The 27,248-nt window shown below is 51.8% G+C and overlaps 2 protein-coding genes across 2 annotated transcripts in view; both read left to right on the plus strand.

The window, feature by feature from the left end:
* LOC144141338 (acetylcholinesterase-like) overlaps nucleotides 1–24,823 on the plus strand; it is a 77,739-nt gene extending 52,916 nt beyond the window's left edge. Inside the window, exons 4-6 of the mRNA XM_077672932.1 lie at nucleotides 17,415–17,679; nucleotides 20,481–20,845; nucleotides 23,532–24,823. Coding sequence (XP_077529058.1) covers nucleotides 17,415–17,679; nucleotides 20,481–20,845; nucleotides 23,532–23,673 — 772 coding nt within the window. The 3' untranslated portion in view covers nucleotides 23,674–24,823. The remainder of the gene's footprint in view (nucleotides 1–17,414; nucleotides 17,680–20,480; nucleotides 20,846–23,531) is intronic.
* LOC144141703 (uncharacterized) lies at nucleotides 1,045–6,604 on the plus strand. The gene is made up of 3 exons (XM_077673216.1): nucleotides 1,045–2,101; nucleotides 5,760–5,962; nucleotides 6,569–6,604. The coding sequence occupies exons 1-3, from the start codon at nucleotides 1,045–1,047 to the stop codon at nucleotides 6,602–6,604; spliced, it is 1,296 nt and encodes a 431-aa protein (XP_077529342.1).
* Nucleotides 24,824–27,248: the final 2,425 nt, after the last annotated feature.

Genomic DNA, 27,248 nt, shown 5'->3' on the forward strand with positions numbered 1-27,248 from the left:
CCACTAACGTTTACATATGCTAATGGAGTCGAGCGCAATTTCGACGTCGCATTGCTATCAATCGAGATGAAGTAGACCGTCTGACAGTTATACTTGCATCAGAATAACTGGCCGAATAGCAACTCTTGGCATTGCGGAGTAAAAAAGCGGGTCCACATTTACGAAGCTACTTGCTCGTACGATATCGAAAAGCAGCTTTGATTGGCTGCCGCCTCGTATATCATATCGCTCTGTTTGAATGAAACAAACCGTGCACGGGCGCAGATCAATCACTACTTATTTTTACAGTGTCATTACATGCAAACAGCTTTGTGAATATCGGTCAGTATTTTTCACCTCGCTTCACATTGAGGATAGAATTGGGAAGTTGCTGTGAAACTATACGTCAACTTCCACAGCTGACGCAGCAAAACACGTAGAAAGTTACTTATCTAGTGCTGTTTTCTACAAGAATAGCAAAAACAGCGCAAAGGACGGGACAAAGGACGAACAACTGGACGAAGCGCTCCCTAACAACCAAATGCTTTATTTCCGTGAACGATTTATACAGGCAGAGACATCAGCAGTTGATGGCATTTATAAAAACGTAGTTTATCGTTTATCAGAGGAGCAGTTTCGTTACCTTTCGCTCTTCCCGAGGACGCCGGCCGAACTTTGTGCGAAGGTATTTGTTACCACGAACAAAGATGGTTTTATTTCCATATCGAGTGAGGCAAAAGTCGCACAAATGTTTATACGCGCGCATAGAACAACTATAGTTAGGTCGTCCAACTTTTGAAGCAGTCTAGGGGTGGAGGTGGGTTGGGGCTAGAACAAATACGGCAAATATTGGACCGGGAAGGGCAACTGGTCAAGGATGTTTTAAAAAAAGTTTTGTCTTTTCTGTGCCAGTTGCAATAGAAACGAAAAACGTACAGACAAGTGCGCGGTTCGCGGTGTATTCTGGAGCTTTTACTGCTTGTTAGCAATTAAACCGCCTTTCAAGTGGTGGAGGAGCTGGGTACGAGGTGAACCAACCTGGAGCTTCGCAACCGCACCGTACCAATGCCCGTCAACCCCGTCGACGCAGGCCAACAGCCACCATCACCGGTGCCACCGGTCATCTGTGCCGGCACCATCCGTCAGCGTGACCCGCCCTTTTTCACCGGCAAAGGTAATTATGATGCCGAGGATTGGTTGTCCACATTCGAGCGAGTGAGCGTCTACAACAAGTGGGATGACAAAGCTAAGCTGAGCAATGTCGAGTTTTACCTTAGGGAAGTGGCTGAGGTCTGGTTTCGGAACAACGGCAGGACCATCAAAACGTGGGGCGAATTCAAAACCCTCTTCGCAGAGGCGTTCGACAGGCCAGAGGTGCGGAAACTGCACGCTGAACGGTGTCTTCGCGTCCGCGCGCAGCAGCCCGGCGAGAATTTTACAAGTTATATCGAAGACGTTGTGGATCTCTGCAGGCGTATCAACATGGATATGTCTGAGCAAGAAAAGATTCGGCACATACTGAAAGGAATTGAAGACGACGCATTTCAGATGTTGATGTCCAAAGACCCAAAGACCGTGGCTGAGATAATTAAGCTCTGCCAAAGCTATGATGAGCTGCGGCGGCAGAGGAGTTTTGTTCGACACTCGATCGGGACGGGCGCAGAACTGTCAAGTTTATCGTTCAGTTCTGAACAAGCATCGCTTGAGATGAGGATTAAGGACTTCGTCCGGGAAGAGGTCGCTCGGCAACTTTCGCTGGTACCCTTTGTAGAGCAGCCTGCACCAAGTTTGCCTCAAGCTGTTCAGCGCACCGTCAGGGAGCAGGTCGCCGAAGCCCTATCACCTGCACACCAGTCAACTACACCCGCTGCCCCGCTGACTGTTCCAACCATGGCTACCATGGCACCGCCAGTGACCGCTCCGTTGACGTACGCCTTATGCGCTGCAAGGGCTGCCCCGCCACTTGTCCACTCCTTTGTCCCCTCGTTTGGACCCTACATACCAGCGCCTGTGACGTTCACTCCTCAGCCAGTCTCCCAGTTCCGCCGTCCCGCGCCATTGGCTGTACAGCAGACGAATCCGTGGCGCACTCAGGACAACCGACCTATATGCGTTTCCTGTCGTCTCCCAGGACATGTAGCACGTTACTGTCACCGTGCAATGCAGCAGGTTGAAGCATCTCATAGTCCAGTGTATGTTTCCCGCCAAGCTCCCCGTCGCGCACCTGCGGGACCGCCGTCACCATCCTTTTAATCCGACCATCAGACGTTCGCGAGTCACCGATCGCCTTCTCCTCGTCGCCGCTCCATCTCTCCTATGCGCCGTCAGTCAGCGCCTCATGACGCGGGAAACTAATTCCCGCAGTTCCGGAGGCACGAACTGCGTACGTAGCAAAATGTCAAAGTCCTCGTGTATCTCCGAAAAATGTCGTCGACGTAGTTGTTGAAGGAGTTCCTATTCTTGCTCTTGTCGATACTGGTGCCGCGATTTCTGTTATGAGTGTGAAACTATGCCGCTATCTGAAGAAGGTTATGACGCCACTGTCGGGACTTTCGCTTCGAACTGCAAGTGCTGAACATGTGTCACCACTGGCTGCATGCCCTGCTCGAGTAGTGATCCAAGACACTGTCTACACCATCGAATTCGTTGTTTTGTCTTCATGTTCCCATGACGTTATTTTTGGATGGGACTTCTTGTCAAGCCATAACGCAGTAATTGACTGTGCCAAGGCTGAGATTGAACTTATTTCCCAGAACGATCCGCCGCTGTCTGAGCATTTGTTTGGTGAATGGAAGATTACCGTGGACAAAGACGTCGATATCCCGCCGCTAAGTTCCGTAATGGTTGACCTTGCTAGTGCGCCCGTACCCGATAGACCTGTCCTATTCACACCAGGCGACCTTTTTGTTCGCCGAAAGGAGTTGCCACTCGCATTCGCCGTTCTTACAGTGCAAGGTGGGCATACGAGAATGTTTATCTCCAACCAAACCCACTGTTCTGTCAGCCTGCTCCATGGAGAGTCAATTGGCCATGTTGAAGCTATGCGCTCCATCAGCCGCTTCGACGTTTGCGATGATCCCGCTGCGCTTTCGCTCACTGCCCTGGACTCGTCCATTTCTACTGACGTTTCACTGTCTGCCGACGTGTTCAAGCAGTCCCTGGACGCCGATTTGGATCCCACACAGCGCACGCAGCTTCTCGCCCTTCTTAACAAGTTCCGTTCTTCCTTTGACTGTGCAAAAGCTCCGTTGGGTAAAACGTCAACAGTCACCCATCACATCGACACAGGCGATCATGCTCCCTTGCGACAACGACCCTACCGTGTGTCGGGGCCGGAACGTGGTGTTATTAGTGAGCACGTGGATGACATGCTACAGCGCGGCGTCATTCGGCCGTCCCAAAGCCCATGGTCGTCGCCCGTGGTCCTCGTAACAAAAAAAGATGGGTCTTTGCGCTTCTGTGTTGACTACCGCCGCCTAAACAAAATTACCCGCAAGGACGTTTATCCGTTCCCTCGCATCGACGACGCTCTCGATTGTTTACACGGTGCGGAATTCTTCTAGTCCCTTGATTTGCGCTCGGGCTACTTGCAAGTGCCGGTTGCGGAATCGGACCGCCCCAAGACCGCCTGGACACATGTACGATTGGTACACGCGATTCGCATGCGACTGATCGTTACGACTGTCACCACGACTAGTCGTACGCGTGAATTTGAGACACATTACCCGATGCGCGCCTGCGATGCGTCGTCGGCGTCGCTCCGCCCGCCGTTTTTGCTCCATGGTCAACTACGACTATCGCTGAGCTGAATTTGTAGATTCCGCGCGTTCAATCGCAAAAAATGGATAAAGCAGGCAATCGTGAAGCGTTTCCTGCCTTCGGAAACAGTTCGCGCACACGCCGGCCGCGCCTGCCAGCTCGGACACTCAGCGGCTCGAACCGGCGCAGACCACGGTAGCAACCGCTTGTCGCTGCTCTTCTGAATCAATCTGATCGTTAAAATGAAGTTCCACATGCGAGAAAGTAGGTGTTAGTGTGGTGAAAAATTGTGCTGGGGATTGTTATCAGGGCTTATTTTGAAAGCGGCGATCAGATGTCTGCCGCGATGCAAGCCTACGCTGACCGGCCGCTGCGGCGCGCGGCGGGCGGTGCGCCGACCGGTCGTGAGATGGCAATACCTGCGCGGAAGCATCGAAACAGGCTACGCAGATGTTCAACTACGACGATCGCTGAGCTGAATTTGTAGATTCCGCGCGTTTGTTCGCAAGAAATTGATAAAGCAGGCAATCGCGAAGCGTTTTCTGCCTTCGGAAACAGTCCGCGCACACGTCGGTCGCGCCTGCCAGCTCGGCACACTCAGCGGCTCGAACCGGCGCAGACCACGGTAGCAACCACGCTTGTCGCTGCTCTTCTGAATCAATCTGATCGCTAAAAAAAGTAGCTTATGCGAGAAAAGGGATGATAGTGTGGTGAAAAGTTGTGTTACGGATTGTCATTCGCAGTTACACAGACAGCGGCGATCAAATATCCGCCAGGATGCTCAGCCTAAAGTTTCCAACACCCGAGCCGACCAGAGCAACGCACGCCGTTTGCGGGGGGTTGGGGCTCAGCGGGCTCTCATTGGCTATGGCCTCACGACGATTGCAACGATGGCACGACTGCATCTGGCTTGCCAGACGCATGTCGTGAGCCTCCTTCGACCAGCGATCGACGCCAAAACAGGTCCGAACGATCAATCGTAACGATCAGTCGCATGCGAATCGCGTGTACCAGTCGTACATGTGTCCAGCGCTTTACCCAGGACGGTTTATATGAATTTAACGTCATGCCATTTGGCTTATGTAACGCACCTGCCACATTCGAGAGAATGATGGATAACATCTTGCGTGGTCTCAAGTGGCATATATGCCTTTGTTACTTAGATGACGTCGTCGTATTCTCTCCCGATTTTGACACACACCTAACTCGTCTCCACCAGATCCTGGCGTGTCTCACCGCTGCCGGCCTCCAACTAAACTTAAAGAAGTGTCGTTTTGGTGCGCGCAAGTTGACTATTCTGGGCCACGTTGTTTCAAAAGATGGTGTGTCGCCTGATCCCGATAAGCCACGTGCTGTCGCCGACTTTCCGAAGCCGACTTCCTTGAAAACCCTCCGGAGCTTCATCGGGCTCTGCTCCTATTTCCGACGCTTCGTCAGAAATTTCGCTACCATCGTTTCCCCCCTAACAAGACTGCTGAACGGCGATAACGCTCTTTCTGCGTGGTCCCCGGATTGTAATGAAGCATTTTCTTCCTTGCGACGTCTGTTAATCTCACCACCTATCCTCCGGCATTACGACCCAGCAGCTCCTACGGAGGTGCACACTGACGCCAGTGGCGTCGGTCTCGGTGCAGTGCTTGCCCAACGGAAGCCCAACTACGACGAATACGTTGTAGCGTATGCAAGTCGAACTCTCACCAAGGCCGAGCGAAATTATTCCGTGACCGGAAAGGAATGCTTGGCCATAGTTTGGGCGCTCACCAAATTCCGCCCCTATATTTATGGCCGCCCCTTTGATGTTGTCACCGACCACCACGCATTGTGCTGGCTGTCGTCTCTCAAAGACCCCATGGGACGACTTGCTCGTTGGGCCCTCCGTCTCCAAGAATTCGACATTCGTGTTATGTATCGATCCGGCCGCAAGCATTCTGACGCCGACGCCCCCTCTCGCTCCCCGGTGTCCGCTGATACGGCACACCTCAGCACAACGGACTCTACCTTGTCGTCGCTGACTCTCCCAGACATGGCTTCCCAGCAGAAAGAAGATCCATGGATCGCTACTATCGTCAACTTCCTGTCTTCACCGTCGACCCTTCCTCAGCCTAGGGCCCTGCGTCGCCAGGCTGCTCACTTTGCCATTCGCGACAACCTCCTCTACCGCCGCAACTACATGCCGGACGGCCGCAAGTGGCTCCTTGTGGTTCCACGGAGTCTCCGCGCGGAGGTGTGTGCCGCTTACCACGATGATCCGCAGAGTGCTCACTCGGGACTCTTGAAGACCTATACCCGACTTCGTCAAAGAAAAATTCCCCCGCATTTCCCCGAGGGGGAGAATGTGAAAGTGCGAATGCACGGTTGTCGGCCCGCTTGCGGCGCTTGCGCTCGGCCCCCGCAGCCCACCGCCTCGCCGCCTTCTCTTCCATCTCTTCCATCGGGTTTGTAGTATCACGTGTACACCACGCAGTTATCAAGCCGCTATAACGCCGCTGAGTCGCCAACGCACGCCGCTGACGACGTAGTTTGAATGCGTTAAAGTTATAAGGCGCGTCACTAACACTGATATCACCGTCGCGTCCATGGCTTGATCGGTAGAGCGTCGCGCTGCGGCCGCAAAGTCCTCGGATCGAAACCTGGCGCCGGATGCTGTTTCTTTTTTAAATATAGAGGAGCACTGCGGACGCCGCCGCCGCCGCCGCCGGCGGTGGATGGTTTGGGGTCGCTTATAAAGTGCATTCGCACTTGATACTACTGGCGTGGTATGTACAGCTTTGTGCGAAGATTTGTTCGTGCCTGTACTGATTGTCAACGACGTAAGTCGCCTGTCCCCAAGCCAGCCGGCCCGCTGCAGCCCCTGCCGTCCATATGAGCGCGTTGGCATTGATCTTTACGGCCCACTGCCATACTCTTCTTCTGGTAACCGGCGGATAATTGTGGCAGTAGATTACCTAACCCGCTATGCCGAAACAGCAGCGCTTCCCGCTTCCACGGCACGTGAGGTTGGTGCATTCATTCTGCACTCCCTCGTCCTACGCCACGGGGCACCACGGGAACTCCTAAGCGATAGGGGGCGTGTGTTCCTCTCTCAGGCCATCGAAGCGCTCCTCGCAGAATGCAAAATTGTGCACCGCACCACATCCGCCTACCATCCCCAAACCAATGGACTGGCAGAAAGATTCAACCGCACGCTTGGGGACATGATCGCAAAGTATGTCGCGCCCGACCATTCGAACTGGGACTCTGTGCTACCGTTCGTAACGTTCGCTTACAACACGGCCGTGCAGACCACTACAGGCTTTTCACCTTTCTTTTTGTTATACGGACGGGAGCCATCGTGTACAATGGATAGCATCCTTCCCTACAGCCCTGATCCGTCCGAATGCCATCTCCTTTCCGACGCAACGCGCCATGCAGAAGAGTGACGCCTGCTCGCACGTTCGTTTACGTCAAACGACCAAGCTCAACAGAAGCACCGTCATGACCAGGAGCACTCATCGACTTCTTACAGTGCTGGCGATCTCGTTTGGCTGTGGATACCATCTGCCACTCCTGGTCTCTCCTCAAAGCTGCTTTCTAAATATCACGGCCCCTACCGTGTCATCGATTCTTCCTCCCCCGTTAACTACGTTGTAGAACCACTGAAGCCAACGGAAGACCTTCGCCGTCGCGGCCGCGAAACTGTCCACGTCTCTCGCCTAAAGCCCTATTACGATCCCCTTGTGCTGCACTCACCGTAGGTCGCCAGGGTGGCTCTCTCTTCGGCGGAGGGTGATTGTAATGAAGAGAAGTGAAAGGACTAACGGACCTCGATCGTCCAATCTCTGTTCGGGTATGTGCCGAAAGCATCAAGCAGGCATCATCTCTATGCGTCCTTGTGGTCAGATCAGCGATCCCCTATCCGGTTCACCTGGACCAGACTGCGCTGCTTCCCGCCTCTCGCTTTTACTGCTTGTTAGCAATTAAACCGCCTTTCAGTATTTTTAATTAAAAAGCTCTTTCTAACTCCAGAATCATCGCAAGCGCGCGTGTAGTTTGTAGGCTTCTAAGCTCTTTTTTAATGAATTGAAAAAAAATGCGGATACTGCTACCTATGCGGTTAGTTTGAAGCATGTGATGCTGAGAGCGGTATAGCACGGTGATGTAGCATAGAAAACCCCGGCGAACGCATACCTGCGCCTGGCAGAGCGCCATGCATGTAGACGGAAAAGCGCGAGCTCCACGGGACAGATTCCTCTTCTCCGTCAGATGCCGCTTGGAGCTTGTTTCGGCGAGTCTCCGCCAGGTGCACACGTCGTCTGCAAAGAGCTGTTAAAGATACCCAGGTGTTCAAAGCTAATCCGGAGCCCTCCACTACGGCGCGTTAAACCCTACAATCACTGAATCAATGACCTTGAACGACGTGCTAGTGTACTCGGTGCTTACGAGGCTTAGGATATTCGCCAGGGTGATTTAAAGTGTTCACGTTTTAGTAGGTGATAACCTTTACTAATTAAGACATGAGAGTAGGGTACAGGATACATGTGACAGCCGGCTCCATGGCGGGCGGGCACCGACCCCCTGGGGCTGTCCCTGAACGTCCACTTAACACAGGGTAGGGGGCGCTGGCAGACGGCCACAACATCTCCCCCTTTAAGTATAGCCATAACGGCGCGGTGGACGGATCAGTCTCCCAGATCGTGACCTTGTCCCAGGTCCAGCTGCTTGCGGAGATGGTGGTGCCAAGGGAGCCGCGTTGCTGGGTGTGTCGGTGAGTGTGTCACGCGGGGGAGGCAAGCTGTCAACGGAGACTTGATCTTCCTCGGCACTCTCACGACGATCGACAACCAAGAACTTAGCGTTTCGGCGAACGGTGCCCTGGTCCGTGACAATGATGTAGGAGCGGGGCGCATCCGCCTTCGCAAGCACTGTTCCAGTGCTTTTCAGGTCCTTGATCCAAACCTTCTGGGCAGGTTGAAACTCCGGTCGCTCTCTGGCAGCATGCCTTCTGTTGTAGTTTAACTCTTGACGACTTCTGGCTTTGTGCTCTGAAGCCTTGAGGGCTGCTGCGTCTGCAACTGAAGGCTTCAGCAGTTCTGGTGCCAAAGGGATGTGCGTTCGCAGCCGACGGCTGAACAACAGCTCGGCCGGGCTGTACCCGTTGTCCAGTGGTGTTGCTCGATACGCCAAGAGAGCCCTGTACGGATCCGATGCCTTCGTTATCTTTTTGGCGATCTTGACCGCAGCTTCAGCACAGCCATTGCTTTGTGCATACTTAGGGCTTGAAGTGATGTGTCGAAAGCCCCAGTCTTTGGCAAAAGCCAGAAACTCCGAACGGAACTGCGGCCCGTTGTCCGTGACCACTTCCTCAGGAATGCCATGCCTTGCAAAGATAGACTTTGTCTTCTGGATGACAGTTTCGGGTCTCTGGTTTTCCAGTAGTGCTATCTCAATGTAGCGCGAGTAATAGTCCGTCACACACAGGTACCACTTCCCGTTGGCATAGAACAAGTCCATGGCTAACCTTTGCCACGGTCTGTCTGGGAAGGGGGTGGTCATGAGCGGCTGGACTGGAGTTAGTCTTTGCTCCATGCAGCTGACACACTTCTCCACGGTGTCAGCAATGTCTCTCGCTATACCTGGCCACCAGCAGGACAGTTTGGCTCGCCTTTTGCACTTCGTGATGCCTTCATGCCCGTCGTGGAGAGAACCGAGCACAGAAGCTCTTAGGGCAGCAGGTATGAAGTAGCGCTGGCCTCTCATGATGATTCCGTCATGTAGTGTAAGTTCATCCTTGAACTGCCAGTATGGCAAACACTCCTGCCGCACTTGGGACTTCACCTTCGGCCAGGCTGTTTGAAGGTAGTCCACGATGGCTTTGGAAACGAGGTCTCCACCTTGTGCCTTCGCAAGAGTCTGTAAGCTCACGTCGGGGACGTGCACATGACAGATGAGGGCTTGCTCGAACTCTCTAACCTCGTCAGCAAGGTCTGTGCTTCCATGTGCTGCAAGTGGCTGCCGGGATAATGCATCAGCAACAACCAGGTCCTTGCCTGGTACGTGCTGCATCGTATAGTCGTATCGCATCATCCTAAGACGCAGGCGTTGCAGTCTTGGTGTGAGGTCATCCACTGGCTTCCGAGTGAACAGAGGGATGAGAGGCTTGTGATCAGTTTCAATATGAAACTTCAAACCAAGAAGATAGTCCTTGAACTTGTCCGATGCCCATGTGATGGCGAGGGCCTCCTTTTCGATCTGGGAGTAGCCCTTCTCTGCCTCTGTCAACGATTTTGAAGCGTAGGCAACGGCTCGCAGGCTCTTGTCTTCCTGACGCTGCAGAAGAACAGCACCCAGCCCGTAGCTGGACGCGTCTGCAGACAAGACCGTCTCCTTTGTAGGGTGGTAGAGAGCAAGCAGTGGTTGCGATGTGAGAGAAGCTTTAAGATCTTCGAATGCACGTTGCTGAGCGCTGTCCCAGCTGAATGGGACGTCCCTGTGCAGTAGGTCTCTCAGAGGAGCTGCCTTGACAGCTAGATTTGGTATGAACCGTGCGACAAAGTTCACCATGCCCAAGAATCTCTTTAGTTCGGTCACGTCTGTTGGAGGAGGCATGTTAACGATGGTCGCAATCTTGTCTGAGTCTGGAGTCACGCCATCTTTGTTGATCACATGGCCCAAGAACTGGACGGTTTCCTGAGCGAACACACACTTGTCACGGTTCAGTGTAAGTCCCTTCTGTTTTAGTCTGTCCAGGACTTCAAGGAGACGACTGTCATGCTCGGTTTTCGTCCTGCCCCACACGAGAATGTCGTCGATGAGGCACGCCACTCCCTCCTGGCCTTCTAAAAGCTGATGAACCATTCTCTGAAAATGTTCAGGAGCCGAAGAAATGCCAAAGGGAAGGCGGTTGAACTTGAACCGACCAAATGGAGTGATGAATGTTGTGAGCAGCGTTGATTCGGGATGCAGTTCCACTTGGTAGAACCCCGAGTATGCATCGAGACGAGAGAAGTACTTGGCTTGTCCCAAGGTAGCCAAAATCGGCTCTACGCTAGGGATTGGGTGATACTCTCGTTGTATGCTCTTGTTCAGCGCTGTGTAGTCTACACATATGCGCACTTCACCGTTCTTCTTTGGCACGACCACAATTGGCGAGCACCAGTCTGTTGGCTCACTCACTCTGGTGATGACTCCTTCCTTTTCCATCTTCTGGAGTTGGCACTCAACTGGCTTTAGCAGGGGAACTGGTACGCGTCTTGGGGATGCAACTGCCACGGGCTCTGCCTCTGGCTTCAGCTTGATTTTGCACGCGCAAGGCACTTTCCCCAAGCCCTGAAATAGTTCTGGGTACTCGCTGACTGGGTCTAGACACTGCGTAGAACAGGCTCCGTTTACTCGTTGCAAGATGCCAAAGCTCTCTATCAGGTCTAGCCCAAGGAGTGGTTCGTCCAGGCCCCTTGTGACGTGCAGGTCTGCTGTGACACTCGTTCCCTTGTATGAGACTGTCGCATTCAGGACTCCAACGATGTCTAGACGCTGCTTTGCTGGTCCAAGAATGAGCTTGTCGGGTTTGAGAAGAGTGATCTGCTTTTCCAGCCTTGATAGCAGACCTGTTGGCACAACCGTGACGTCTGCCCCTGTATCCAGACGAAAGTCAACACTGTGACCGTTGACGGCAACTGAAACTTTCCACGGTTTCTTTTTCATCGTAGCGTTGACTGTTCCGGCAAAGAACTGTTCATCATTTGTTTGCGTGCTCTCACGTTGCTGGATGATCTGTCGTAGTCGCTTGGCTTTGCAGACCGATGCAAAATGACCCTGCTTGCCGCACTTGTGACACTGGGCTTTCGAAGCAGGGCACTGTTGCCTGGGATGCTGTACTGCGTTGCCACACCAGTAGCGGGGTTGTTTCAGCGCTGGCTCAGTCCCCTGTTTTGGCGGACCTCCCTGCTTGGGTTTTCTTCCCTTGTGTGACTTCACTTTCAGGCTATCCACGTAGGCCGCTTCGGCAGATGAAGGGTCGACCGGCTGCTTCAGGTTCTCTTGCTGCCGACCGACGGTTTCTGTTTGCTTAGTCAACAATACTGCCCTCTCGAGCGTGAGATCACCTTCCATCTGGAGTTTCGTAGACAGCTTCTTGTCCCGGACCCCGACTACGATCCGATCCCTGAGCAGCTCTTCTTTGAGGTTCCCATAGTCACAGGTTTCAACTAGCGCGTACAGCGCAGTTATGAATTCCGCCGCCGATTCTCCCTCACGCTGTGAGCGTCTGTTGAATACAGCGCGCTCGTAAACGACGTTTCTTTTTACGATGAAAAACGCCTCGAACGCAGCCAACACGTCGGCGTAGGACTCTTGCTTGTCGGCCGGGATGGGGAGAGTGGGGAAAATTTCCTCAGCCTTTGGACCCATTAAGTAGACGAGAGAGTTTACTTGCGCATCTTCCGGCTTGCCGTTCAGTCCCGATGCGGTGCGGAACCGTTCCCAACGCCTCTTCCATGTCGTCCAATGCTCCGGTAGGAACGTGAAAGGCTCCGGCGGTGAAATCTGGTACGGTGACGGCGTTGGCGGCACTGGGCGAGTAGCTGGGGAAGCCCCGTCCATTGTTTCGATGCGCGGGCGGCGTAGGCCTAGCGATGACGCTTGACGAAGACGCCGAACTTCTGATGAGTCCGGGTTTCCAGCGGCTGGCCTGGCGAAGTTTGCGTGCGGGTACTAGTCCTCAACTTCTGACACCATGTTCACGTTTTAGTAGGTGATAACCTTTACTAATTAAGACATGAGAGTAGGGTACAGGATACATGTGACAGCCGGCTCCATGGCGGGCGGGCACCGACCCCCTGGGGCTGTCCCTGAACGTCCACTTAACACAGGGTAGGGGGCGCTGGCAGACGGCCACAACATAAAGAGCATAAACAGCTTATTTGGGACAAATTTTGGTAAAGAAAAATGAGTGTGCAGTTGGCATTTGGGCGCTGCTTGAGATCGTGCACGCGCGAGATTTTTCAGGGATACACGATAGTGAAAAGGGGTGACACTTGCGTTAGTCAGCCCTCCGTTGCATTGCCACTACATAGATGGCGCATGTCAGTGATAGCAGTATAGGAATGTTGCCAAATATAGGAATGTTGCCGAATGTTCATTCGCCTGTTTTCTTGTTCTTTTATCGTAGATGTGTGATTTCTTTCGCCCGCGTCCCTGCGCTGTTTTTCCGCCGATAAGTACAACCAACTAGTCCAAACCCAACCCCTAGTAGAGAGGCTGCAGACCGTTGGCGGGAAGGTCACACCATGATCCGCAGACAAACTGTTGATGCTTGTCCTTAGCTTGTGATGCTTGTCCTTAGCTTGACAAACTGCTTGTGATGCTTAGCGCTTGTCCTTGTGTCATTGTTCTTTTGTCTAAATTTGTTGCGCTTTAAATTTGCACTATGGAGTACCAACTAGCTCGAACCCTCACGTTGTGATGCTGCCTCGTACGCCTGGCCAATATATTGCCTTAGCCTTTATGGACCCAAGTACGTATCACATAACTTACACACGTCTGGGTGTCCGGCAACGACAAGCATGAAATACGAGAGTGCTATAAGGAAGTTAAAAAAAACCATATCACATTACCCTACTTTCAAAATGCCTGCGTCAGCGGCAGCTCAGTGTCGTTTCAAGTTTTGCCTCCTAATGCCCTCGGACACTTTTTAAATTGCGATAGTATGCCTCCCGGCATAAAGCCTAAATTACAAGTACATTTGGCTCCCATTTCGCAAAAGAACGCGTTGGTGGGGCTTCCATTCTACCGATCGACTTCAGGTGGTCATCCATGGTGGGGGCCCGTGCCTCGAAGGTGTCGCGTTCTCGCGTCTTCCAGTAAAAGGCACGTTCACGGCAGATGTTCTCCGCCAGCATCTTCGGCAGGAGCTGAGCAGAACAGGGCATGATAGCTTGGTGGCCACGGCCGGGTCACAGCTGGGAGAAGTGACAGTCCAATGAGTCTCCGCAGCAGGATCTCCTCTGCAGCGAGCGAGTCTTCTGGGGAGTTCGGTTCCACATGGTGGGAGGCGAGCATGTGTGGTGCGGCGGAGATCTTCTGTACGAATTTCAAGTGCGAAAATTCAGACAGGGAACGAGAGACAAGCGCGTGTCTCTGTCCCGTTCGTGTACTGTCTGACTTTTCGTGCTTGGAATTCGTACACTGGATTACCAACTAGTTCGAACCCACACGTTGAGGAATCTTCTTTCTGCTGCAGAAATTGTTCTGGAGGATCAATTGTCAGCAATGCTACTGTTGTGGAACGAATGTATATGTTAGAAGGCACTATCCGACGCAATGTGAGCAGGGAGCGTATACTGCTCCGAATCCATGACAGCCGGAGGGGGCAGAGGTACATATCAAGTGTGTCGTCAATGTCCGTCGAGACAGCCGAGTTTTCATTTACGCGGCGTAAATCACGTAAGAGCGCTTAGAGTCTGCATAAAATTGTAAAGTAGAATATCGACGGGCTTGAAAAAAATTAGCGCAACTGGCACAAGTGGACAGAGCTGGAGAAACAGCAGAGCCTGCTTCCCCACCTTGGTTATTCTTGTTTAGGCTACGTTTATGCGTGGTTGTGCTTGGAGACTCGGTCAAGTGATTTGCGGGGCTATGCTTCGAGACTCGGTCAAGTTTTCCTCTTGGTGCGTCATTAGCGCCCAAAAGATCAATGAACACTGGGCAATTGAAGCACGTGCAATGCACGCGACCTCGTAACTCCGGATCTTCTGCAGCTCGCTGGCGTTTCGTCGCGGCTTCACCAGCGCGATTAGGGATTCGGCCGAAAACGTCGCGCCCGTTCTTGAGTAGCGGCGGTGCAGCTTTCGCGCCACTCTCCCCCTTCCTCGGGAGTCTTCGTCTGTAGCTCCATCTCTCCCTTCGTCGGAGACCTGGCTGTTGCACCTCGCATGGTTTTCCGGACTTCCTGCTGAACGCTCTCCATGAATGCCAGGCTCGGATCGTTTTATCCGCAGGCTTCCACGTCTCTACCAAAGTGACCCGCGTTAGCACGTGCCATAACCGGCGGCAACTGGATTCGCGAACTCGGCGTCGGTAGCGCCAGCTTTTTTTGCGCTTCCCACTTCTGGCACGAATGCACGTGAGCTGGCGAGGATACGAGAATGCGAGAGATCACGCCACGAACGCTCCACAGAGGGTTCTTGGAGGTCGAGCGGTGCCGGCGCTCGTGATGATGTCACAGCTAGGCGAGGCTTGGCTCTGCCTACGCAGCTACGCGAAGGTAGTGCCGGGCGCCTCGCGCCGGAGAAACTTCTCTTGGTTTTTTTGTAGCGTAAGCTACACTGGCCGAGGTTGAGCAGTTTCGCGTGGGCCCTCAAGGGCCGTTCTGCGCAAGCGCGAGGAGCAATGGATTGGTTCGGATCGGATTGGACTGGCTAGGATTGGATTCGATTGGCTTGGATTAAATTGGATTGTGTTGGATTGAAATCCAATCCAATTGGAGTACGGGTGTGTAGAGAATTGGGTCTGCACATTCGCCGGTCTGCGCATTCCAGAGGAGTGACGTCATAGCCGCGGCAGACGCACTGGCGCCGGCGGATGCCTAGCTGTGCGCCTCTGTTGCGCAGTAGCCAAGTCTGACGCTGCGCCGGGGCCGCTTGATAGCCGTTTCGCGTGGCTCCTGGAGAGCCGTGCTGCGCATGCGCGAGGAGCAGTAACTGCACTGGACTGGATTGGATTGGATTAGACTGGATTGGAAATCGTTATAGCAGTAGTAGATAACCAGCTAATCCTAGACAACCAGGAAACCTAAGAATAACCAGCTGAACCTTAGCTCACGCTACGTATATCCTGGTATAGCCGAGCTAAGCCACTGCTAATTTTTTTTACGAACGCCAATGGACTAAGCTGAAGCTTAAAAAGCTGTGCTGTTAAAAATACAGAGTGCGCGTAAGCAAGTGCCTCGTGAGGAGTGCCCGACGTCGTCCAGGCTGGCGTTGTGGGCATGCGCCGCGTGAGGAGATCGTGTAGCGACCGGCGCGCCACGGGTCCGCCGCGCCGAAGACGACGACGACAACGGCGAATCTGTCAAGCCATCTCCAAACTATCGACACGTAGAGACGGCCACCGGAGCAGCTGACGAAGAAGGGGAGGTCAACCGAGGGGAGAACGCGCGTCAAGAGGATTTGCCATACGAGGCGGTTCCGTCGGACCACGACGGCGAAAGGGATGGCGACGATTGCTACTGAATAAAACACTGCACCGGTCGCTCTCTCTCTCCTGGGGTCCGCTGTCAACGGAGGGAGAAGCTATTGCTCTGCTCTGCTGTTTCTCCAGCCCTGTACCACTAATGCAGACAGGGCAATTTTTTTGTCGCCCTCCCTTATTACGTGCCTGGGTTAATACAACATTTACATTGCGCTTCGAATTCTGTAGGGAATAACATGTGCGCTGCTTTAAGTATGCTGCTGGCGTTATTCGCGTCATAAGAGGCAGAAAAAGAACACGCACACTCAGATTAGCAGGGAAGAAGCCAGTCGAAGCAATCCGCGCCAAGGGACAAAGAAAGAAAATCGAAGAAAGATACGCATTTACATACACCAATAAAGAGGTTAATAAGTATCGCCAAGCTTTTGCCGTAAAAGTACTTGAGCAAACTTAATTAAGTGCACCGAAGAATTTTTTGGGCACCCTTTGGTGTATCTCTGGCGCCTTCAAAGTACGCTATCATCATCAAGCGTCTGGTCTTGAACGTGGTGCATTCTGCAACCTGTTCGTAACATCGCGTCCAATAACGTGTTTTCGCAGTGTGGTGCCATGCACTTATAATTGTGTGGTTGAAATCTTGAAGACGGTAGTATTTTTCGGCTACTTAAACCCAGAAATTTTGGTCTGTCTGTAGGTCTGTATGTATGTCTGTCTGTCTGTACGTTTGTCTGTCTGTAACTCAATTCAGCCACCCGGCCAAAGCAAAGTAGATATTGCGCAATTGTGTTATATACTCACAGCCAAAGGTACTAAACGTCTGAGCCCGGTTTATATGTTCATACTTGTCAACTTTGTTGAACAAGAACAAGACATTCGCAAATATAAGACAGGAAATTAGTGCACAAGGGATATTTACAGTGTTCTTTTATTAAAATATTCATGAATGCTTGGTTTTTCGATAACAAATGATATTCTACATCTACTGCAGAAAACCACCGCCTCCTGGCGGCATATGAAAAATCACGTGGCAACAACAAAGAAAGGTTCCACTAGCTAGGTTCCACGTTCTGCTTGGAACGCACGTGGAGGACGGCCACGTGGTTCTATAAACCTTGTAGTCGTCCGCCTTCATTCACGCGCGTCTCCGCCGTACTGCAGCGCTGGCATCGAGGAACCCGGCCTGTAGCAGTGGAACGCGGTAAATTCAAATCGCATTGAGCAAACCTTTAGTGTGTTTACTTTGGGATGACCACGACGGTACAGGAACAGCATAAGAGGTGAGCGGGAAAGCAAAGGCGGGCATTTCCTTGGCAAATATCTACAAAGGCTATCGTATTTTGACGACATTTGCAACGAAAGGAGCAGATACACGGCCAATTTTTTTGTTGAGATTCATAGGCTGTTCTCCAAATAGAGGCTCTGTGACAACTGCTCGGTTTTCTGCATTGCCCAGAGTACCCGTGCTGCCTGTCCGCGTGTGCAGCCTCGCCGTTGCTTCTGCCTGCCTGCAGGTCGGCCGACGAGCTGGTGACGGCGGCGTCCGAGGCCGCTGCGGGAAAGCTGTTTCCCTTCCTTCCCACGTACCACGACCAGTTCCTGCCCAAGGTGCCCGCCGTGGCCGTCGAGAAGGGCTTCTTCCAAGACGTGGACGTCCTCATGGGAGTGACGTCGGACGAAGGGCTCAGCACGCTCTTTTGGCCCAAGATGAGGACCGAGCTGCTGGCGGAACGGCTTGACCACGTGGACGACGACGCGCTCAGGCGTTCCCTGCAGGAGGTGAGGCCTGGCGCACACGTTTCCCAACAAAGAGAGAACGGGGCAACCGCGGGAGAATTGAATTGGATAAAAATTCCTTGCTGCTTCTGTCACGGCTGAAGCCAGAGAGGAGGGGAAGAGCGAAAAGGGTGGAGGGGAGACATCTTTGTAAGAAAGGGGCAGCGCAACAAACGGGAGGGAGCGGAAAGGAGACAAATACTATCAGCGAATGATTTCATTGGGTCGGTGCGCCAGCTTTATACTCGCATTCCGAACCCGAAACAACGCGGAAAAAAGTGGGAGGGAGGGAGAGGAGGAACGAAGGAAAACCTGCGGTGGAATGCGAATTTGTTCGTTATAGCGGGAAATTTGTAAGATCGAGTTTCGTTAGATCGAATTTCGACTACAGTAATCGGCAGTGCATTTTTCACTAGGTGTGGTTCACATGTGGTCAAAAGGGAGCATGCTGAACCTTTCAAACGAAGCTTCTTTCAGCCTCTCACTGATGGTACTCCCCTAAACGTACTGCGGAAAAGCCGCATCTCACCGACGATGATGAGTGACCGTGGGTGAAGCGGAAGAAAAAAGAAACGCTTCCCGTGGTCGGAATCGAGCCTGGGTCCCTCGAGCTGTGAAGTCCACGTCTGTCTGAACCCGCCATTGCGGCACGGTCGAAGCAGCTTGGATTTGGAGAGGGGACGACGCCTTACCATGCACGTAAGGTCGTTACCACCAGGCCAATCATTAAAGGCCGTATTTCTAGCTATTAAAAGCGCGTTTTAGCGGCCAAAAATAGGCAAGCCTAGTCCTCTAGGCTAGGCCTCTACGTCTAGGCCTCCAACGTCGTAAATATAGGCACCATAATGTTTTACATAAGAGCAAATAAATTCAAACAAGGACGTGCGCGACCTGTATCTGCGAGAGGAAAACCAAATACCATGACGCAAAGGCGCTAACAGCCATTCCATTGACCGAGAAAACTGCTGGACTAATGTTGACCGGTTGGCTCGGTTCAACAAGCGCACTACTCACACACATGTTCAGTTGCCATCGCCGCTTGCTCGAGCGTCGCATGTGGCGACAGGCAATACTTGAGAGCGCGGAATACTGGTTGGAAGATGAACTACTTTATGTCTGCCTGACGCAATGTAATTGCGACACAACAAAGACAGACGCAAACAGTAAATGCAAGAACAATGTAATTGCGACACAACAAAGACAGACGCAAACAGTAAATGCAAGAACGACGACGATTTCAAAAATGCTCTTACATGATGACTGTTAGGTACAACTCTAGCAGTTTATGATACAAAAATGATATTATTCTAATTGCTCAGGTAAGACGTCGCAACACTGCAAAATACACTTCCACACATTTGAAGAACGTTTTTCAAGAGGGGTTTAGCAACCGAATAGATTTTCGACGGAAAAGCGTGTTTTAGACACCTTTTAGCCGTGTGAATATCAAATCGTTAAGAAATGCGGCGCGCAGTAATTCGTTGGCTCTTCAATGTAGGAATGATGTGCTACCAAAGGCTTGTTCGATGCTCAACCGTTGCGTCGAAAATGGACTTGGTCTGCTTCTAGAAACGAGGATGCACGTTGCAGAAATCTCTTTCGAGACCACGCGAAACGTATTTTAAGATTCACTGCGAAAATTTTGGAAATAATAAAAAAAACACACTTTCCAATTTTCAGGATTCAGCATTATGCCTCCTGTCACTGAGAGTGTGCGTGTCCATACACTGCAGCTGACGGTTTTTTGTAGGAGTTGTTTGAACTTTAGTGCTATGTTTAAGCCCGTAGAGTTCAGAACAGGCAGTGCTTTCCCGTAACATGATTAGCGATCTCGAACTGAATTCGAAAGCAAAACTTGGGCCTAAATAGTGCTTAAATAGGCGCGGGTTTTGAAAATACGCTTTTATAGTCATTTCGGCACAAACACCCAAATACGCATTTATAGGCGCTATAAACACCACCAGAGCCATTCCTGGCGTCTAATTTATGCTCATATATCAAGGTAAGGTGATAGGGGCGCAAGGAACAAAATAAGCATTTGCCTAAAATTCGGTTTCTACTCATCATGACAAACAGATAGTGTCCGCTCGCTTCTGCGTTGGTTCGTTCAATTTTGGACTCGATTTTGGAAACTTTCGCGTTCTCCTACTGTAAGGTTTGACCACTGAAGTCGTTGTGGCGCCTGCGCCCCCCCCCCCCCCCCCCTACCCACAACGCAAGCGTAGAGACGTCGTCACTCGCCATAGGGTCCTCTAGCAATTGAGCCTCTAAGCCTACTGGACGCGAGGCGCCACGAGAAACGATCAGCGCCTTATCCGGCGGGTGGCAAATGATGCGACCTTGTGGGTGGCGAGCACCACGTACGTTTCCCGAATGCGTCACGCTCGGTCGGCGCGTACTGTATACTGCCTGGATTCTTCTTGTACGTTTCCCCTAACCTCACCGAGGGCGCATATGCCTGACCCGGCGAGAGGAAGGGGGTCTTTTGCTGCCATCTTCTGTAGGCCGCGGGAAGAATCCCGCGCAGCCAGTTGGACTCGGTAAGCATTTTCTAAGCCCGACAGTGGGCTGCTGCAGTTGGGTTGTATGTATAATTTTGCTCATCAACTGTACATAGTTTCGAGTTTTCCGCGTCTCTCACGGCGACACGAGAAAGGGCGGCGCGTTCCTAAACGATAACTCCTCGACAGAGGGGTAGTTGATTTTGCTTTCGTACAAAAGCATCAAATATGGCAGGTTGTAGAATCCTGTTATTCCTTCCAGTAAACTTTACTTCCGCTTTTTTTTTACCATTTACTGCCAAGGTGGTTCACATGTGGACCAAGAAGGAGCACCCGGAGGTTCTCGAAAAGTATACAGCGCAGGCTGCGGACAAGACATCGCTGAGACGTCAATTCCTGGACTACGTTTCGGACATCCTCTTTGTGTGTCCGATGCATGCGGTCGCACGAAAGCACGCCTCCAGGGGCAATGCCGTGTACACGTACGTGTTCGCGCACTGGCCGGTCAAGCAAGCATCTATGCCTTGGGCCGGCGCGGGCCACGGCCTGGAGCTCAGCTACCTCTTCGGCATGCCACTGCTCCAAGAAATGCGGGAACACTTCGGCGATGAAGACGTCGCCATGTCCGAGAAACTGATCAACATGATCGCCACCTTTGCTGAGAAGGGGTGAGTCAAACAGCATTGTGCACGGTACTTCAGTGAGACGTGCTGTTGGGCGATTTGGTTTGCGATAACGAAAATAAGATACATCTCAGCCAAAAAAAGGACGGCGACCGGACAGGACGTCCTGGCCGTTCGCCGTCTCCGTATGACTCCGTAGGCACTGCAGTGTCTACGAAGTCATAAAAAACGGAGAAATAGCAAAAAACAGGCGTGGAACATCGGCGCAGTTCCGAGTCCTGACAAGCTATTCTGGTGTTCCCGCCGCACTGTCACCCTCCCCCATAGTTATATTTCATACGGGTAAACCTCTGTGACGAACATCACGAACAGAAATTTCTTCAAATACAAGCAAAATGAAAATGCTCAGTAGTCAGCGCATTTGCTTAATAGCATGGACCTTTTTTAATGCGTCTATCATGTGAAGCAGCTTGTTATTTCATGAGTCAGGAATAATAAAATAACCATGACCGATCACATTTATGTAACATTTGTTCAAAATCTCCATGTTCCTACGGTCCTCAAAATTCGGATGTTCGACTCGCGAACACGTGAAGGAAGTAACAAACAACGAGAACAATACGCTGTGACAAGTTGAACAGCTGTCTCCTCGCGGTCGAAATACGACAGCTGACCAACAACACGTTCCATTTAGCAATATCGACAGTCGCACGGCGCGTTGCTGATGACCCGTCGCTAGCAGACGACAAGACAAGGGCCAGCAAATATCAGCTCAGTAGCTACTTTACGTGCTAACCGAACTAGCTACTCACGTGCTCACGCGTCTGCTTTTACAAGTCGTGCCCCAGTCCTAATCTTAGCACGAGAAACGCAGCACGCACGCGGCTAAAACATAACGCGCCAGAGCGCCGGCAACTTCCGCGTACGCTGTTACGATTCTGCGCGCCGCTACCGTTTTGCGGAGCCTCCCGGTGTGTAATAAAGCTGCCTCGGACAAGCCGTAACGTGCCTAGGTACGGCCGGATCGCGGGCGCCTCGCTGTCGGCGTGATTAAAACTTCATCACCAGCCTGTCTACGCCCACTGCAGGGCAAAGGCCTCTCCCATTATTCTTCAACTACCTCGGTCCTGTGCCAACTGTGACCAATTTATCCCCGCAAACTTCTTGATATCATCTGCCCATCTAACTTTCTGCCGCCCCCTGCAGCGCTTGCCTTCTCTAGGGATCCACTCTGTTACCCTTAATGACCAGCGGTTATCTTGCCTTCGCATTACATGCCCTGCCCAAGTCCATTTCTTCTTCTTAATTTCTACTAATATGTCTTTAACACCAGTTTGCTCCCTGACCCACTCGGCTCTTAAAACTTCGGCGACTGCAAACTCTACAAGTTGAGACTTTCCCGAAGGACGCGGACGCTGCAGCGGAGAGCTCCTGTCCCCTTTCTCTCAAACTCAACATGCACCGCTACTACCGACTCCTCACGAACTCTGGAAAGAGCGTTGTGTGTGTCTGTACTATGTTAGCGCAGTGTGCGAAAGCAGGAGGCGCGTTGTTTGACCGTTAGCGCTTTGGACATAAATACGGGGCCCCGAGCGCAAAGTCCATTCTTCTTTGAGAAGCGAATCAATGTTGTCACTCTCGTCGAGCCTCGTACTGTAACCTCGCCCGGAAGGGTATTGTTGTTATACTGCTTCGCCTCATCCCTCGCCATGGAGTAAACCAGTTAAGTTTGCCTTCGGCTCGTTGTCGTAGTCACCAAGGCAGCAACTTTTCCTGGCCGCTCCATTACCACGCTACCTCGCATGACGGAGGCGATTGAGCCAGCTTTGGGGACGCCTTCTCCCATGGAACAAAGTCTGGAGAGGGTGGCAAGGGGAGGCTGCAGCGCCCCCCGGCGAACTTGCAGTAGCCGCCCGCAGAAGCCACAAAAACACGGCAACCTGGTGCAGCTTCTCGCCAGGAAGCTGCGACACATGAAAGAAGGCCGTGATATTTTCTTGCTCTGGGTGCCCTTGCATGTCGGCCTCGACAGCAACGAACAGTTCGACAGCTTGGCCAAATAGCTTGCTTTCTTCTGTTTAAAACTGTCCTGGATCGACCTGGATCGATGGTCCATCATGACAAGAGCAGAAATTATGTCACACCCAGATCACTTCCTTACTTTTACTTTTGGCAGCTGTCTCTCTCTAAATTCTTTCACTACAACGTATTTTTTCGTTTTTTCTCGTTCCCTTTGGCCTGTTAAAGCATTGGCTTCACGCAGGGCAATAACGGGCCACTATCTCCTCTTCCTCGTGTACCCGACAACCACTTCCTTCTTCCCCTCTGATGTGTAACCTGCAGTCAACCACCGAAGAACAGCATTCTTAGCTTTCAGCAAGAGGGCCCGATGCACCAATTTCTTGCTACATATTTTTATCGATTAAACGTAAAGAAGCGCATACCTTGACCTCGGTAATGTCTGGAGACCAAACGACCCTTATGTTCGGCGCTCTTTGGTGAAGCTGCCCTTGCGCCAACAAACAACACTCACAACAAGACCAATTTATTTGCTTTGCTTGTTAATGACAGAGGCAGCGAGCGGTACCACCAGTTGATGCCAATGCGTGGTTGCCCTTCAGTGAAATGTGCCGTTGGACATTCTTTGTGTCCCTTACTGCGTGTGTTCAGTTTGAGCGCTACACTCTGTGAGCAGCGTGGTCACCCTCTTGTGACGTATTCTTGTGCGCAGTGTTCCGGAGTCGCCATCAGGCGTTACCTGGCCAAAATACACTTCGGCCTCTCCCGTTTCCCTCCTCCTCAGCAACGGCAACGACACAGAAATAGAAGCCTTCGGTTCCGAAAGGTGTCAGTTCTGGAGCCAGCACATCTGACAACATTTGCAGCAACGTGTGGGCGCCGCTGATTTGCAGCGAAGCTTACAAATGAGACCTCTTGCAAAGCACTTTAACAGCGAAAGCATACGAGGATGGGTTTGTGGGCCCCACAGTAGTGACAATTGACCGACATGCTCTTATGAGAGCCTTGATAATAGACAATGGCCAAAATTTTCTTCCCTTCAGTTTTGTTGATTCATTCAGCTTATTATGAATTACTGATGAATCAGCATTTTGACATCTGTCGACTTGGCAGACTACAGCTGGCGTAATACATTTCAGACGTTTCAGACGTTCATACGCCAGTTCGAAACCTTCGCAAACTCGGAGATCTGAGAAGTATAGCGGAGTGACGTTATGAGCATAGGGTAAAAAACGTGTTAGATTATCTAGCATTAAATCGCATACCACGGAGTAGTTTTATAAGTTGATGCCACCAAGTGCATTTCCTGATGCCTAAGCCCCTCTGTGCATAAAATATGCTTCCATTTGCGTGGCATTTCAAAAATTCAATTGATTGTTACCGGCGCATGGAACATAATGGCATTTCTCAGTCGTTTTCCCGATAGCCGGTACAGTTTCCAGGTAACCGCGAAGAGAGGTACTGTGAAGTATTCGTGATTGGGGCATAGCCTTTTGAAAGTATGCCGGATAAATTATGTCCTCCCTTTTGCTCTGCACATCTTATCAAGCTGCGTTCTCTGGAGTGCTATCGAACATTAAAAAAGCTGTGCATAATGGATCGGTGCCCTCGTCATTAGAGGTCACTCAACTTGTCAGATTAAGTCCACTGCTTCTTTTCAAACTTCTTCAATGGAGCTTTTATTTGAATTTAGGCACCGAATTTTTTTTCACCCTTCAGGCTGAATTCCATTTTTTTGTGCAGCAGGACATACCACACTAGTTCTAAGCCTTGACCACCACAAAAGTACATGAATAAATTTCGCTGTGCTAGGATGTGACGGCAAGCCATGTTGCAGGATATCAATGCCGTTTGAGCATTCATATTTCGCGGTGATAGCGCTGTAACTGTGATATAATGGCACACTCCAGATGACAGCGGAGTATGGTGTAAACAGATCTATGTTGGCTGGCGTTGTGTAATATGCAGTGATACACGACAAATAAAGTGACTTCAGAAACGTGATGCAGGCGTTGTTTTGATCTGCTGTTCTTTCACTTAAAAATATGTGAAGTTCCTCAAGCCAATGTTGTGATCCCGAATTTAAAAATATTATTAGGGTCACATTAATTTCCATTTTCCTCATCACAAGTAGAGTTCACAGTCAGGTGAGTATTACCTGGAAGAAAGTACAACACACGCGCATTCACAAAAATTCAATGAAGAACGCCTATGAGAAGGTTGAAGGATGGCAATAAAGGCAGGTCTTTAAATCAAAATCCCGAGTAGTCCTTGTGCTATTGTGTGCGCTTCGTGAGAATGCACACACCGTATCGTATAGCAAGCTTGCAACATTGTGCTCGGCACGACTCCAGAAAAAGCACATCGCCGGCAATACAGGGGAAGTAGATGTCGAGACACAAACGGACGCTTCCTGGTACAAAGTTTGTACCTGAGCTTACCTCAAGGGTGGCTTAGGGGACTGCTTGTTACAGTCAGGGAGTAAGGTTCGTGCCACCGTCCACCGACCGCGCGACTGGCGTCTTCCGGTGGCAGCGGCCCTGGTTACAAAGAGCTATGATTGATTGATTGATTGATTGATTGTGGGGTTTAACGCGCCGACGCAACGTAGGCGATGAGGCGCGCCGTAGTGGAGGGCTCCGGATTAATTTTGACCACCTGGGGATCTTTAACGTGCGCCGAAATCTCGTACACACGGGCGTTTTTGCTTTTCGCCTCCATCAGAAAAGCGGCCGCCGCGGCCGGGAATCGAACCCGCGACCTCGTGCTCAGCAGCGCAACGCCTTAGCCACTGAGCCACCGCGGCGGGTGAGCTATGATGGCAAAACACGACAGTGAGGTACCTATCTACCTACGCCCTGCCTTCAAAGAACTGTTGGGAATGGGCGTAAAAATGGACGCCATCCCGCCCTGTGCAAGTTGATGTCCATCGACGCTGTTGTAAACCACTACACATGCTGACGGGTATGGAATGTTCCTCGTTGTCCTGGCGGGCTTGTCGCTTGCACTCGGCTTCTCTGGCGGAAAATGCTGGGTCCTGACGCATGCGCTCAGCGTTTTGGGTAAGAACTGCTGGGTCCTGCCTAGCCTGACGCATGCGCTACACTCGAACGATATCAACCCCCAACCCTTTTGGGAGCATTACCAGAACACATTGGGAGGGGAAACGGTGGTTTCATTGTTATTCAGCGCCTTATCATACATCATGCTAGTTCGATGCTTGTTCTACCTTCCCCGCGCCGCAGGCACGGTCGCGCGCTGCTCAACTAAAGACATTGCGACCGCACTCGTTGCAGCTAGCAAGCTTCCTCCAGAACAGTTCTACGCGTCCATAACACTGCAAATACAACCCGCACAAAATCTGCTGGTGGCCTCAACTGCAAATGAAGATCACGCCCTTCTGCTGAGCACTGTCGATCCACTTGCTCTCACGACCGGCATTCTGGAACTGTCGCCCTACCTGAAACCCCCGCCTGGCACGGTTCGCGGCGTCATACACGGCCTCGATGAAGGCCTTTCCAACGAAGACCTAAACGACCTCCTGGCAGCCAATGGACCCAGTCTACTTCACGCCAGACTACTGGGACGAACATCATCAGCCCTTTTGACGTTCCAGGGACCCCACGTGCCCTTTTACGTAAAGGTGGGCTGTCTGCTGACCAGGTGCCGCCCGTACCGACGAGCAGTGCAGTTTTGCCGCATTTGCGGCGACGTAGGCCACAGACAGGACATTTGCCCGCGGCCGGACGAGCCGAAGTGTATCGCCTGCGGCACCCCGAGCCCCTCCTCCGACCACAACTGCCAGCCCAGCTGCAAGCTGTGCTCCCTTCCACACATCACAGCGAGTAAAGACTGCCCCAAGCGTTTTCTTCCCCGAACAACAACGAAACCCAAGACTTCGGCCGACCTCGTCGCACAGAAGTTCAACATTCCACCAGCCAAGCCTTCCCACCACGTCACCCAGGTAAGCTGGTCGCAAGTGGCTGCGCCTTTTCCCACTGCTCAACATGCCTACTTCCCCCCTCTACCTACTCCTGTCAACACACCCCTTTCCCCACCTTCTTCCCCCTCTGAACTGACACTCTCCCAAGCACAAGCTCAACTTCAACGACAACTCAATCTCTTGATGGAACGAGTTGACAAGCTTGAACGTCAAACGCAGGAACGCCTAATTTAGATAGAGACTCAGAATGCGCTACTAATAGAACAGATCAACACACTCCCAGTCTTCCAATCGCCCGAGGAAACAACCGTCCTCATCGATCGAAAAATCACAGAGGCCCAAACCACAACGACCAACCTCATCCTCCGAATAGAAGACGCCCTCACCACACGAACAAAGGCAATCGAACAACAAATCACGGCCATGAACTCAGCGCTCGTGAACCTTACGAAACAAGTCTCGGACCTCTCAAGTCGAGAACATACA

Source organism: Haemaphysalis longicornis, unplaced genomic scaffold, assembly GCF_048455015.1.
Source record: "Haemaphysalis longicornis isolate Haplotype H1 unplaced genomic scaffold, Haemaphysalis longicornis Haplotype H1 scaffold_6, whole genome shotgun sequence".
Lineage (NCBI taxonomy): Eukaryota > Metazoa > Arthropoda > Arachnida > Ixodida > Ixodidae > Haemaphysalis > Haemaphysalis longicornis.

What these genes read in the sequence shown, in the direction of transcription:
- LOC144141703 (XM_077673216.1), top strand. Translation starts at nt 1,045, where the DNA reads ATGCCCGTCAACCCCGTCGACGCAGGCCAACAGCCACCATCACCGGTG. An exon ending in ACCTATATGCGTTTCCTGTC is followed by an intron (nt 2,102 to 5,759) that starts GTCTCCCAGGAC and finishes TGACTCTCCCAG; the next exon opens with ACATGGCTTCCCAGCAGAAA. An exon ending in CACGGAGTCTCCGCGCGGAG is followed by an intron (nt 5,963 to 6,568) that starts GTGTGTGCCGCT and finishes CCTGTCCCCAAG; the next exon opens with CCAGCCGGCCCGCTGCAGCC.